The sequence below is a fragment of the Vipera berus genome, assembly GCF_964194415.1.
Source record: "Vipera berus genome assembly, chromosome: 2".
Classification (NCBI taxonomy): Eukaryota; Metazoa; Chordata; class Lepidosauria; order Squamata; family Viperidae; genus Vipera; species Vipera berus.
In genome coordinates, this window is record NC_138203.1 from 277,774,111 (window position 1) to 277,788,340 (window position 14,230).

The 14,230-nt window shown below is 44.3% G+C and overlaps 1 protein-coding gene across 3 annotated transcripts in view; it reads right to left on the reverse strand.

Moving 5' to 3' along the window:
- Positions 1 to 14,230, reverse strand: part of LOC308661145 (alpha-2-macroglobulin-like) — a 113,892-nt gene that overhangs the window by 447 nt on the left and 99,215 nt on the right. For all 3 annotated transcript variants that reach the window (XM_081315938.1, XM_081315936.1, XM_081315937.1), the window contains exons 31-36: positions 11,256 to 11,474; positions 8,076 to 8,203; positions 5,427 to 5,517; positions 4,195 to 4,263; positions 1,212 to 1,311; positions 992 to 1,033 (exon numbers count right to left, since the gene is read on the reverse strand). In XM_081315938.1, coding sequence (XP_081172064.1) covers positions 992 to 1,033; positions 1,212 to 1,311; positions 4,195 to 4,263; positions 5,427 to 5,517; positions 8,076 to 8,203; positions 11,256 to 11,474 — 649 coding nt within the window. The remainder of the gene's footprint in view (positions 1 to 991; positions 1,034 to 1,211; positions 1,312 to 4,194; positions 4,264 to 5,426; positions 5,518 to 8,075; positions 8,204 to 11,255; positions 11,475 to 14,230) is intronic.

Here is a 14,230-nt window from a genome sequence, read left to right on the forward strand (position 1 = left end):
GGTGAAGTTCACATCCTTCTTGCTGGACTAGTTAAACAGAAATTGGATGGGGGTGCCTATAATTAAAACCTCTTTTGTTACATTGGACAAAAACGTGTCCTGCTCAGCTAGCGTGGCATATTGGCGAAAGAAACTGAAGTCCAACACATCTGAACACCAGCAGGTTGTTACAATTGCAGGAAGGAGCTGAATTAGTCCATCCACCCCTTCTAATTGTTGAGGTTATGCATTGCACTAGGACCTGGTTTAAGTGTAGTTCTTGAATAAAAACACAGGCTAGCTTCACTTACTAATGTAAATTACGAACAATAACTTGTACACCTGACACATGAGCCATGTTCAAAGTAAATTAGGGCGCCGTGGTGGTGCAGTGGTCAGAATGCAGTACTGCAGGCTACTTCTGCTGACTGCCAACTGCCAGCAGTTCAGCAGGTTCAATTCTCACAGGCTCAAAGTTGACTCAGTCTGTCCATCCTTCCGAGGTGGTAAAATGAAGACCCATATTGTTGGGGGGTAATATGCTGACTCTTTAAACCACTTAGAGAGGGCTGTAAAGCACTGTGAAGCGGTACATAAGTCTTAAATGCTTTTGCTATTCGGTGAAGTCATACTTCTACATGCTTTTCTGAACACCTTTCGAAGCAAACGGATTTAAAAAATGCAGACAATGCTAAAGCAATGTTTCTCCACCTCGGCAACTTTAAAAAGTATGAACTTCTGCTGGCTGGGGAATTCAAGTCCTCACATGTTAAAAACCGTTGAGGTTGAGGATGGCTGGAGGTATTCTGGGAATGGAAGTCCACAAGTTGTAAAGTTACCAAGTTGGGAGACCGCTGGTCTAAAGCCGAAGAAAAGATTTTTGGGATAATATTCTATTCAATAGAATAAAAATGTAAATTGGTCATGTTTAGAATTGGTCATGTTCTACTCAGAAAAAAAAGAAAGAAGATTGGAAGAGAGTAGTAGAGTTCAAAAGGAGTTCATACTGTACCTTTGCTGCAGGGGGCGCTGTATGGAACCACTGTGGATTCATCTGGAAACATGAAGGAAAACTATGGTTAATATCAAATGGGCTTTCTTTCACGTCCCAAAGGGACACGAGCTGTTCTTTTACCATCTTTCGGGATTTGGCTTTGGAGTCCTCAGGGAGGATACATTGGCGGTGGTGCGGGATTGAATTCAGAACCCACAGCTGCATATTCCGAGCTCACCTTCGTAATAGTCATACACGTGCACAAATGCTGGCCTCTGATTCTGGATATCGAAGCTCCGTTCCACCGTGAAAGAGATCGGTATGGTGACGTTGGTCACCTGCAGACAAAAGGTTCAGATAAGATTTGAGGTTTAGACAGCCATCTGCGTACTGCTCCTTTGTCCCCTTGCAGCATATATAATCTACCCACACCGACACCAAACGGCACCAGTTTGATTGGAGCAACAGTAAAATCATCGGCCCACGCTACCTAGCCACTCGCCACACTCGTACGTCCATCGAAGTCGCACTCCACAAGCAATTCCATCGGCCTACGAACTCCTCAGAATCCAAACCAACCGCACAGCCATCCAGAGACAGCACCGACCCACAACCAACCCACGCAAGCCCCGCCTCCCCCCCAACTAGCACTTCACCTCCCAATGGCCCGGAACTGATGTAACCTCCCCATCGCAAGACCCATCACAAGCGTCTCACTGATGACTCACACCTGACCCACCACAAGCCCCTCACTCGACACATCCATGCCTGAAGCCCTTAAATATGGCAAAGTCAGGTCCAGTGAATTGCTTAAGGACCACAGTGACTTACGACCATAATTCTGGGTTCAGTTTCAGCTGTAAGTTGAGGATGACCTGCACAGGCAGTCCCCAAGATTTACAAAAACGGTTCTCTTCCTTTCCAGCCCATGTTCAAGCCTTGCGTGTGCGGCACTAGGGGAAAAGGCTCGGTAAAATACAGAGAGTCCTTGACTTGCAACCACTATTGATCCAAAATGTCTGTCGCTAAATGAGAGCATTGTTAAGCAGTGAGGACAATTAACCAGTGGAACAGCTTGCCTCCAGAAGTCGTGGGTGCTCCATCACTAGAAATTTTTAAGAAGAGGCTAGACAGTCATTTGTCTGAGATAGTATAGGTTCTCCTGCTTGATCATGGGGCTGGACTAGAAGACCTCCAAGGTACCTTCCAGATTCCTATTCTATTCTATTCTATTCTATTCTATTCTATTCTATTCTATTCTATTCTATTCTATTCTATTCTATTCTATTCTATTCTATTCTATTCTATTCTATTCTATTCCATTCCATTCCATTCCATTCCATTCCATTCCATTCCATTCCATTCTTCATTCCTATATTCTATTCTGTTGTTCCGTTCCATTCCATTCTATTCTAATCCCATTCTAATCTCATTCTATTCTATTCTGTTCCATTCCATTCCATTCCAATCTATTCTTCATTCCTCTGTTCTGTTCTGTTCTGTTCCGTTCCATTCCATTCCATTCTATTCTAATCCCATTCCTTTCTATTCTATTCTATTCTATTCTATTCTATTCTATTCTATTCTATTCTATTCTATTCTATTCTATTCTATTCTATTCTATTCCATTCCATTCCATTCCATTCTTCATTCCTCTATTCTATTCTTCATTCCTCTATTCTATTCTTCATTCCTCTATTCTATTCTATTCTATTCTATTCTATTCTATTCTATTCTATTCTATTCTATTCTATTCCATTCCATTCTTCATTCCTCTATTCTATTCTTCATTCCTCTATTCTATTCTATTCTATTCTATTCTATTCTATTCTATTCTATTCTATTCTATTCTATTCTATTCTATTCTATTCTATTCTATTCTATTCTATTCTATTCCATTCCATTCCATTCTTCATTCCTCTATTCTATTCTTCATTCCTCTATTCTATTCTTCATTCCTCTATTCTATTCTATTCTATTCTATTCTATTCTATTCTATTCTATTCTATTCTATTCTATTCTATTCTATTCTATTCTATTCTATTCTATTCCATTCTATTCTTCATTCCTCTGTTCTGTTCCATTCCATTCTATTCTTCATTCCTATATTCTATTCTGTTGTTCCGTTCCATTCCATTTTATTCTAATCCCATTCTAATCTCATTCTATTCTATTCTGTTCCATTCCATTCCATTCCAATCTATTCTTCATTCCTCTGTTCTGTTCTGTTCCGTTCCATTCCATTCCATTCCATTCTATTCTAATCCCATTCCTTTCTATTCCATTCTATTCTATTCTATTCTATTCTATTCTATTCTATTCTATTCTATTCTATTCCATTCCATTCCATTCCATTCCATTCCATTCCATTCCATTCCATTCAATTCCATTCCATTCCATTCCATTCCATTCTATTCTATTCTATTCTATTCTATTCCCTATTCTATTCTATTCTATTCTATTCTATTCTATTCTATTCTATTCTATTCTATTCTATTCCATTCCATTCCATTCCATTCCATTCTATTCCATTCCATTCCATTCCATTCCATTCCATTCCATTCCATTCCATTCTATTCTATTCTATTCTATTCTATTCTAAAGTGAACTCCTGCAGTTGTCAAATTAGTAACACAGTTGTTAAGGGAATCTGGCTTCCCCATTGACTTGGCTCGTCAAAAGGCCACATGCCAGTTGCCAAACATCTGAATTTTGATCATATGACTGCAGAGACGGCTGCAATGGTCATAAGTGTGAAAAACATTCATAAATCACTTTTTTTCCCCAGCACCATAGAAACTGAACGGTCACTAAACTGTTGTAAGTCGAGGACAACCTGTACTGCTTAGAAGGTTGAAATTTGGAAGCCCGCCAGGCACCCAATGAGTGGCTGAGATGTTTCGGACTAGCTCCACGCAGCCTGACCAAGGAGGAATAAAGGAATGGAGCCCAAAATATCTGGACCGCACCCATTGGCTTACTATATTATTTCTACCTTTTCCCAAATACTTTAACGAAGCAATCCCCTTTCCCTTCGTTATATGATTCTCTGTCTTCATGTGGAGCGTTGGCCTTTTCATGCTCCACAGGAAGATTCAGTGGGCAACCCCCCCCCACTCCCAGCAGTTCCCTTCCTCTCTTTATTGGCCTTTCCATTATCGTTAAAGGTCATCACGATCATGATCGCTCGCCCATTCCCTCATTTTGGTTTCTGCACTCACCTTCTCCAAATACAGCATCACGTTAGTGGCCGTTACCTCTACCCGCTGAATCGGAGCCTGCATTTTCAGCTGCAGAAAAACAAAACGGAGATGTCTTCCATTAGGATGGGTCAGGGGCCCCGATCCGCCACCGGCCGTTGGACAGCTGAAACCTTGGAAGGAGAAACCTGGCCCTGATCTTGGCGAGGCGAAGTGCCCTGGGCCGACAGAGGTCATCCTTGGGATATTCAGCACGCTTGCAATTTTGGGAAGTAGGCTGCGGTCCTTCTCACGAAAGAGGCTGCCTGTCAGGGCTGCCATCCTGCTACGCGCTGCGTTGCCTGCTGTCAGCCTGCCGTAAACAATGGGGGAGAGGGGGGGGAGATCGGCCGGAGGGGGGCAAAGGGAGGGCTAGCCTGGGGCAAAATGAAACCATGAACCGTACGGTCCTGCGAGAGCCGACACACGTTCTAAGGTCACACTATGATGCTTGACGGTAACCGTGTGTGTGTGTGTGTGTGTGTGTGTATGGGAACAAGGGAAAGTTAACCACATGCTTTGGGCACGGAAACACCAGATCCAGCTTTGCTTCTTCTGCAACCACTTGGCTTTAGTAAAGCGTACTTTTGACTAACCATGGCTCCAAGGGTCTTTCTTTTCTAACTGACCGTGTTGGGATGGTTGATACTGCCATGGAGGGCATGATAAAGGTAAAGGTAAAGGTTCCCCCGCACATGCGCGCTAGTCGTTTCCGACTCTAGGTGCTCATCTCCATTTCAAAGCCGGAGAGCCAGCGTTTGTCCGAGGACGTCTCCGTGGTCATGTGGCCGGCATGACTAGATTCCAAAGGCGCACGGAACGCTGTTACCTTCCCACCGTAGTGGTCCCTATTTTTCTACTTGCATTTTTTACGTGCTTTCGAACTGCTAGGTTGGCAGAACGCGGCACCAGGATTCAACCCGCCAAACTGCTGACCTTCTGATCGACAAGCTCAGAGTCCTAACCCACTGAGCCACCGCATCCCTTATGGAGGGCATGGCCTATCATAACACAATGTGGGGCACATTTCCATTCCCCATCCCTTCCTCTGCCCACACAGAGAGGCTCTATTTCAAGGTCTTGGCTATAAATCTTGAGTGGTGGCATTTGCGTCCAAATCCCACCCAGCAGCTCTTAATTCTTTGGTATGTCATAGTCAAGAGAGATTAACAGCTATTTGGGGGGAAAGGCCCAATGCAACAACTCTCCATTACCTTTTTCACAGATGGCGTATTTGGTACAAATCCAGAGACCATCTTGACATTAATAATCGCCATGTTGGAGGCTGGACGCTTGCCGGTGTAACTGGACGAATGAGAGAGAAAAGAGACAATGTCAGCCCCGGTTAGGATGGTTGTGAGGTTTTTAATTCCTGATCCCACGATCACTACACCCTTTTAAAGGAGGCAACAAAGAGGGATTGGATTCCTACCAAGGAGATCCAAGTTCTAGTCTCTGATTGGGACGGACATTTGGTCGGTTGTGCTCTTTGTGCTCTCTTGAATATGCCGCTTTCCTGCTGACATTTCCTGACCATACTAGGCAACATCATCAATGCAGAGAGAAGGGGAGTATGTTAGTTGTTTCTGTGTGGTAGTCAGTCCTGCCAATCTCTTTGTTGTCTCCTTTAAAAAGGGTATTGTTTTCCTCCTTTATTGTTTCTCTGGTGCTGTTCCTTGCTTATCTATGTGATAGATGATGGAGGGTACATGTTCTAGGCCAAACAAACACAAGGCTCGGGGGCCGGATCCGGCCCGTGAAGTGGTTTCATGTGGCCCGCAAAGCCATCCTGGAAACAGTGAGGGAACGGCCCCCGCTGCCTTGGCCCTGGCCCAGAGACCCTCCTTCTGCCAGAGACCCTCAGATCTGTCCCACTCCTGCCCAGGCCCCCATAGGCACCCTTGATGCGAACGATGTAGAGCTGGCCACACCCACCCAGTAGGCCATACGCACTCTAGCCATGCCCACCCAGTAGGCCACGCCCACCCTGGCCACACCCACCCAGCCCCTTGAGGGCAACCGCAATGCTGATGCGGCCCTCAATGAAATTGAGTTTGACACCCCTGTTCTAGGCTGTTTGCTTCCTAGACTTGGAATTGTACCTTTTAAATGGCATGTAAACTGGATTGATCTCTGTGTGTCTGTTGATGGCTGGTTTGTCTGAATGTCAGCGGTCTGATGCGATTCCACCACTTAGCCTACATTTGCCCATCCAAAGGTGGTTCTCCCTGCATTGAAGGTTAACTAGGCCGTGGGAGTCCAGATCTATCCGGATGAAGTTGCGGTGACAGTGTTTGAGTGACATCACTATCCTCTGCTCCCAGACACTTGACTTAGCCCTGGAGGCCAGCAACACAGAATCACTGATTGTTTTCTGTGTCCTCCCCATCTTCACAAAGACGGTTGGGAGCTTGTCATTTTCCGAAGCACCTCAAAATACCTGCAGTGGTGCCATTATGATTCTTGCAATTACAGACCAGGGGAGGGACTTCCTCATTGCCGTTCCTATTTCAACCTTTGTAGGGAGATATGGCGTAGAGGGCCTAGAGAAGTCCTGTTTTCGTGGGACCACCTAGGACTTCAACTTTGTTTCAGAAAGGAGGACGGGCGGTTAACCTATAAGTTATGTCAGAATCCGGTTATATTTCATTTCTATCTTCTCTGATATAAAAACCAATTCTTACTATCTCTTGGATTCCGTCATACTACTAAGGGGGAAGGGGGTATGTATGGGGGTTTTATTACTTTCACTTCCTCTATTCATTACAAAGTAACCTTTTGTTGATTCACTTTGGGTCTGCTAACCATAACGATGTGGCCATCTGCCTTTCATCCTATGCCCCTCTGAACTTCTCCTCTTTACCGGCAGCGAGGGAAAAAGTGTGTGTGTGTGGGGGGGGAAAGATGCAACACTTGGGATCTGGGCAAAGAGAGGATTGAACGATTGTGCCGATTGTGCCGAGAGAGCCGGACTGGTGTTATCTTTTCTGGAGTTAACACCTAGAAATCTGCCGGTTTGAATCCTCGGGAAGAACTGCGGGGTGGGGTGGGGGTGGCTGCTTGGGAACACTTTTAAAACACTGAATGGTGGGGGGGAATCCCTCAGAAACCTGTCTAGCGTGCCTACTGTCAATTTCTCTTAATAAACCGTTTCCAAGAGTTCTGTTTTCTCAAGATGGAGATTGAAGTGGGTCCTTAACAAGCTGTTTTTGTGATGTAGTGGTTTGTGTGTGTTTAACTCCGCGCAGTGCTGAAGGTGTTTTAAACTAGAAACTAACTCCCTGTGAATTACAGTAATTGTCAGGCTGGTTCAATGAGTTGACTACGCCCTTCCTTCACCCAGTCAAGCGTGTCATGCATAAGGTGGCTGGATTCATGCAACCAACTCATTAAGAAAACACATCTGTTTTTGTGTGTATGGCATGCTATACCCCAGGGGTCCCCAACCCCGGGTTTGTGGACCAGCACTGGTCCGTGGCATGCCAGCAAGCAGTCCGTGCTGCCGCGGGATGCAGGCAGCACACGAAGCCAAGCCCCCTCCAATTCGCGGATAAACCTTTCTCCACGGAACCAGTCCCTGGTGCCCAAAATGTTGGGGACCGCTGCTATATCCAAATAAATAAGCCATATCATAGCTTAATAGTCCACACAGCTTGCCAAGACATTATTAGGTCCCCACAATATATGGAACCCCAAACAAATCACATTTCTCTTAGGTTAGATTAGCAAATGATAGGAAGCGAGGCTGTTAGGAGCGGGACATGGTCCTTCAGACCCAAAGACACCATCTGACATTATGGTATCCCTTGAATGGCAGCCAGACCCCCCCCCCTTCAGCTGTGACTTATTGACGAGAGAAGTACCTGACGTTCATTACAATCTCGAATTCTTTGTGGGCCTTGACTCCAACACACATTTCGGGAATTGTGTCAACAGTCACTGCAAATGGGTCGTCCTCTGGATGTGGGAGCACATTGTACCTCAAGGTGGTCTGAGGAGGAAATATTTGGTTAACCGGGTCGTCTTTGTTGGTGAATTGGCCACTCCAGGCCTTGCAGATTTTCTGCTGCTCGAGGAAGTCTAGCACCACTCCGTCCACCTGGACTCGTGGTGCCATCATTTCCTAGATCCACATTGGCTCAGCCTTCTTCCGGTCTGAGGCCCTGCAGATGCGTTGGCCTTCAGCTTCCAATATTGTCAGCCAAGCTTGCCAATAAGGAGCTGAATGCCGACACTTCTGGAGTGTGTTGTGATTCAGGGTCAGCCTGTGGGTTCGGCAGTTGGGTCGGACGACTCAGAGGAGGAGGAGGGGGGGTGTTGAAGAGCTTGCTGATGATGGCTTTGAGGCTCCGCAGAGTCCTCAGCCAGGCCCCTCCCACCTGGTGGAGACCCAGCTGTGTGAGCCTGACAGCGTGGATGAAGATGACCCACAGCTGGCCCTGTTCAAGGACGCCCGACGCAGGAGGCAGTCAATCAGGAGTAAACAGAGGAAGGCAATGGGGCACCTCAGAAGGAGGCAGAGAGAGGCCACGCCCTGAGGTGTATTTAAGGGGAATGTGTGGGAGGGCTGGTTTGCTGAAGGCAACCGCTTGGATAGTTCCTGTTTCATAGCTCCTGTTTCATGGTTGGTGTCTGTTTTATGTTAATAAATTTGGCAGGCTTTATTCCAGCCTCTTGCCGTTTGTAAAGGGGTTGTCCCTGCCTTTTCTGCAGGGCCGGTAGCAGGCTGGTACAGAACAGAGTGCACCTGACGGAAGAGAAGCTGCCGCAGTTCTTCCTCACTGTTGAAAGATGCTTTCTTCTTGCAAGCCAACCAGAGAAGCAAATGTGTGTTCACGGTAGAAGAACACAGGAAGAGCAACCTTAGAACGTGACGGACTGACGTCAGCACTATCGCCCGATTAATAGCAGCTCTTCAGCATCACCTTGTCATGGTAGAAATGCAAGGATGGACTCTTGGGCCTTCTCACTTAAACTTTTCTGCTTTCTGTTTTCTTGGCTGCCACTCTTTTTCTGTTCCGGGTGTTTCTCCTTATTGGACCACGTTTCTCTATGGTGCCTCTTTCTCTGCATGTCTGCGGAGATTCTCAGTCTTCCAGCTCACGGTTTGTCCCAAAGGTGCTTTTTTGAAAGGCAACCGGGCCTTCTTTTTCCTTGAAGACCTTTCACTTCTCATCCAAGAAGCTTCTTCAGTTCTGACTGAATGAAGGAGGATCGACGGGTGGGGGGATTCATCCACCCATCGTTCACACTCTTGCTGAGAGCCGTGGAGGCCCCTGGGAGGTTGATCTGGGCCCTCAGGGTCACCCGGGTAGTGCCAGTGGGTGGTGGAATCTTCTGGGAACCGCCGAGAGGCCTCGGCGACTCTCAGAAAGAGTGCGAACGACCAGATGACGGCGGGGAATGCAAGTCCTTCCATCCTCCACCATCCGGTTAGAACTGAAGAAGCTTCTTGGATGAGAAGCGAAACGTCTTCAAGGAAAAAAAACAAGGAACAACGAGGTCCAGTTGCCTTTTGAAAAAGCACCTGTGGGACTCTTCCTCTGCCCTTTGAAGTCCACAGTGGGAAGAGAGTTTTTCTCTCTCTGGCCAATGGACATAGCCTCAACTCCAGGTCCACCTCACTCAAGCCGTTCAGAGAGTCTCCTGAAGGAGCAGGGATGCTTCCTACATTTTGAGCGTCTCAGAAAGGAAGAGCTACTTGCTGACTGCAAACTGGGATCCCCTTTGGCAGCTGTCCTCCATGTTCCTCCCCCTAAGTGGGCTAAGACAGGTGTGTTTAGCACAGATAGCAGAATCTTCTCTCTAAATCCCTCATCTTTTTACTTGCATTTTTACGTGCTTTCGAACTGCTAGGTTGGCAGAAGCTGGGACGAGTAACAGGCGCTCACTCTGTTAAGCGGCACTCGGGATTCGACCTGCCAAACTGCCGATCTTCTGATTGACAAGCTCAGTGTCCTAACCCACTGGACCACCACGTCCCTATACACACACACACACATATATATGCACATACACACATACATATACATACATATACATACATACACGTGTGTGTGTGTGTGTGTGTGCAGCCAAGAAATTAAAAGACGCTTGCTCCTGGGGAGGAAAGCCATGGCAAATCTAGACAGCACACTAAAAAGCAGAGACATCACCCTGTCAACAAAAGTGCGTATAGTCAAGGCTGTGGTCTTCCCAGTTGCAATGTATGGCTGTGAAAGCTGGACCATAAAAAAGGCTGAGCGCCAAAGAATTGAGGCCTTTGAACTATGGTTTTGGAGAAGACTCCTGCGAGTCCCTTGGACTGCAAGGCGATCAAACCGGTCAGTCCTAGAGGAGATCAACCCTGACTGCTCTTTAGAAGGCCAGATCCTGAAGTTGAAACTCAAATACTTTGGCCACCTAATGAGAAGGAAGGACTCACTGGAGAAGAGCCTAATGCTGGGAAAGGTTGAGGGCAAGAGAAGAAGGGGACGACAGAGAATGAGGTGGCTGGATGGAGTCACTGAAGCAGTAGGCGTGAGCCTAAAGGGACTCCAGAAGATGGACAGGAAGGCCTGGAGGAACGTTCTCCATGGGGTCACCAGGGGTCAAACACGACTTTGCAATGAACAACAACAAAAGTGGGTTGTTGTTTTTTTAATTCCTTCCCCCTGCCCAAACACCTTTCAATTTATGAACAAGCTTTGTGCACTCCGGTCGATGAGGCCGGGGGGGGGGGCAGCGGTAAGAATGCAGTATTGCAGGCAAGCTCTGCCCGCAGCCCTGACGGACTCAGCCTTTCCGTCCTTCCGAGGTCGGTCAAATGAGGACCCAGATTGTTGAGGGCCATATGCTGACTCTGTCAAGCGCTGTGGGGTGGTGTATAAGCCTACTGTAAATGCTACTGCTATTGCTGCTCCGTTTTCTTTCCACGAAGGAAGCCTGGAAGCCATGCTGGCGGGCAGCATATTTAAAGTAACTTAACTTGACCCACGACAGTAAGTCACCTTGCACCCTGTCACCCCCTGTTCTCTTCCAAGGATCTTTTAGGGGGGCCTCACCTGCACGTAGGCGCAACCTTTCCCGGTCACAACTGCCAAATACTCCCCGGGCACGTTGGGCAGGTCCTGGGTCTGGAGCAGAATCCTGTTGCTGTTGTCTACTTGGAATTCCTTCAGATTGTTCTCCCCAGACTTCAGGGTCACTCTGATGCCCTCTGCGCTGTTGGAGAAAGTCGCAGCTGCGTACAAGGAGAGGGCCTGGAGGGCCACGACGGTGTCCTGTGAGGAGAGATAAAGAGATCGGGGTGATTTCCTTCTCCCAAGGGCACAAATATGAAAACCGGCTCCCCAGATCGCTCTTATGCCATGGTAGGAAGCCAGAAGATGGTCTCAATGTTTTTCTTCACATCAGGAAGTTGTGAATGCTATGGTAGAGGGTTTCCTGCCTGAGCAGGGGGTTGGACTAGATGACCTCCAAGGTCCCTTCCAACAACTTTGGTTCTGTTCTGTTCTGTTCTTATTCTATTCTATTCTATTAACTATCCTGTTCCGTTCTATTCTACTATTATATTTTATTTTATTCCTATTATCAGTGCTTTTTTTGTAAAAGAAAAAGGTGCCGGAACTCACACATGTCATACAACCCGCCTTGCCTACCCTACCAGGTTCTATCCAAAAAAGGTGCCGGAACTCTGTTCTGAGCGTTCTATGAGAAAAAAAGCCCTGCCTATTATTCTATTCTATTCTATTCTATTCTATTCTATTCTATTCTATTCTATTCTATTCTATTCTATTCTATTCTATTCTATTCTATTCTATTCTATTCTATTCTATTCTATTCTATTCTATTCTATTCTATTCTACTCTACTCTACTCTACTCTGTTCTGTTTTGTCCTGTCTTGTCCTATTTTATTCTGTTCTGTTTTGTCCTGTTCTATTCTATTCTGTTCAGTTTTGTCCTGTCTTGTCCTGTTCTATTCTATTCTGTTCTGTTTTGTCCTGTTCTATTCTATTCCATTCTATTCTACTCTACTCTACTCTGTTCTGTTTTGTCCTGTCTTGTCCTATTTTATTCTGTTCTGTTTTGTCCTGTTCTATTCTATTCTGTTCTGTTTTGTCCTGTCTTGTCCTATTTTATTCTGTTCTGTTTTGTCCTGTTCTATTCTATTCTGTTCTGTTTTGTCCTGTCTTGTCCTATTCTATTCTGTTCTATTTTGTCCTGTTCTATTCTATTCTATTCTATTCTATTCTATTCTATTCTATTCTATTCTATTCTATTCTATTCTATTCTATTCTATTCTATTCTATTCTATTCTATTCTATTCTACTCTACTCTACTCTACTCTACTCTGTTCTGTTCTGTTTTGTCCTGTCTTGTCCTATTTTATTCTGTTCTGTTTTGTCCTGTTCTGTTTTGTCCTGTTCTATTCTATTCTGTTCTGTTCTGTTTTGTCCTGTCTTGTCCTATTCTATTCTATTCTGTTCTGTTTTGTCCTGTTCTATTCTATTCTGTTCTGTTTTGTCCTGTCTTGTCCTATTTTATTCTGTTCTGTTTTGTCCTGTTCTATTCTATTCTGTTCTGTTTTGTCCTGTCTTGTCCTATTCTATTCTGTTCTATTTTGTCCTGTTCTATTCTATTCTATTCTATTCTATTCTATTCTATTCTATTCTATTCTATTCTATTCTATTCTATTCTATTCTATTCTATTCTATTCTATTCTATTCTACTCTACTCTACTCTACTCTGTTCTGTTTTGTCCTGTCTTGTCCTATTTTATTCTGTTCTGTTTTGTCCTGTTCTGTTTTGTCCTGTTCTATTCTATTCTGTTCTGTTCTGTTTTGTCCTGTCTTGTCCTATTCTATTCTATTCTGTTCTGTTTTGTCCTGTTCTATTCTATTCCATTCTATTCTACTCTACTCTGTTCTGTTCTGTTTTGTCCTGTCTTGTCCTATTTTATTCTGTTCTGTTTTGTCCTGTTCTGTTTTGTCCTGTTCTATTCTATTCTGTTCTGTTCTGTTTTGTCCTGTCTTGTCCTATTCTATTCTATTCTGTTCTGTTTTGTCCTGTTCTATTCTATTCCATTCTATTCTACTCTACTCTGTTCTGTTCTGTTTTGTCCTGTCTTGTCCTATTTTATTCTGTTCTGTTTTGTCCTGTTCTATTCTATTCTGTTCTGTTTTGTCCTGTCTTGTCCTATTCTATTCTGTTCTGTTTTGTCCTGTTCTATTCTATTCCATTCTATTCTACTCTACTCTACTCTGTTCTGTTCTGTTTTGTCCTGTCTTGTCCTATTTTATTCTGTTCTGTTTTGTCCTGTTCTATTCTATTCTGTTCTGTTTTGTCCTGTCCTATTCTATTCTGTTCTGTTTTGTCCTGTCTTGTCCTATTCTATTCTGTTCTGTTTTGTCCTGTTCTATTCTATTCTATTCTATTCTATTCTATTCTATTCTATTCTATTCTATTCTATTCTATTCTATTCTATTCTATTCTATTCTATTCTATTCTATTCTATTCTATTCTATTCTGATTTGTCCTGTCTTGTCCTATTCTATTCTGTTCTGTCCTGTCCTATCCTATCCTATTCTACAGTATTCTATTCTCCTGTTCTGTTCTATTGTACTGTTCTATTCTATTTAATTCCTATTATTCTATTCTATTCTGTTCTGTTTTGTCCTGTCCTATCCTATTATTCTATTCTATTCTATTCTATTCTATTCTATTCTATTCTATTCTATTCTATTCTATTCTATTCTATTCTATTCTATTCTATTCTATTCTATTCTATTCTATTCTATTCTATTCTATTCTATTCTATTAATTTCTAATTCTAATTCTAATTCTAATTCTAATTCTAATTCTAATTCTATTCTACTCCTGTTCTGTTCTATTCTACTATTCTATTCCATTTTATTCCTATTATTTTGTTCTGTTCTGTTCTATTCTGTAATAGGCCAAGGAAGAGCAAGTGGGACAAAGGAGAGTCATTTTATCCAAAGATGCCAACTGCTGGTCTGGCCCTGCTCTACAGTACCT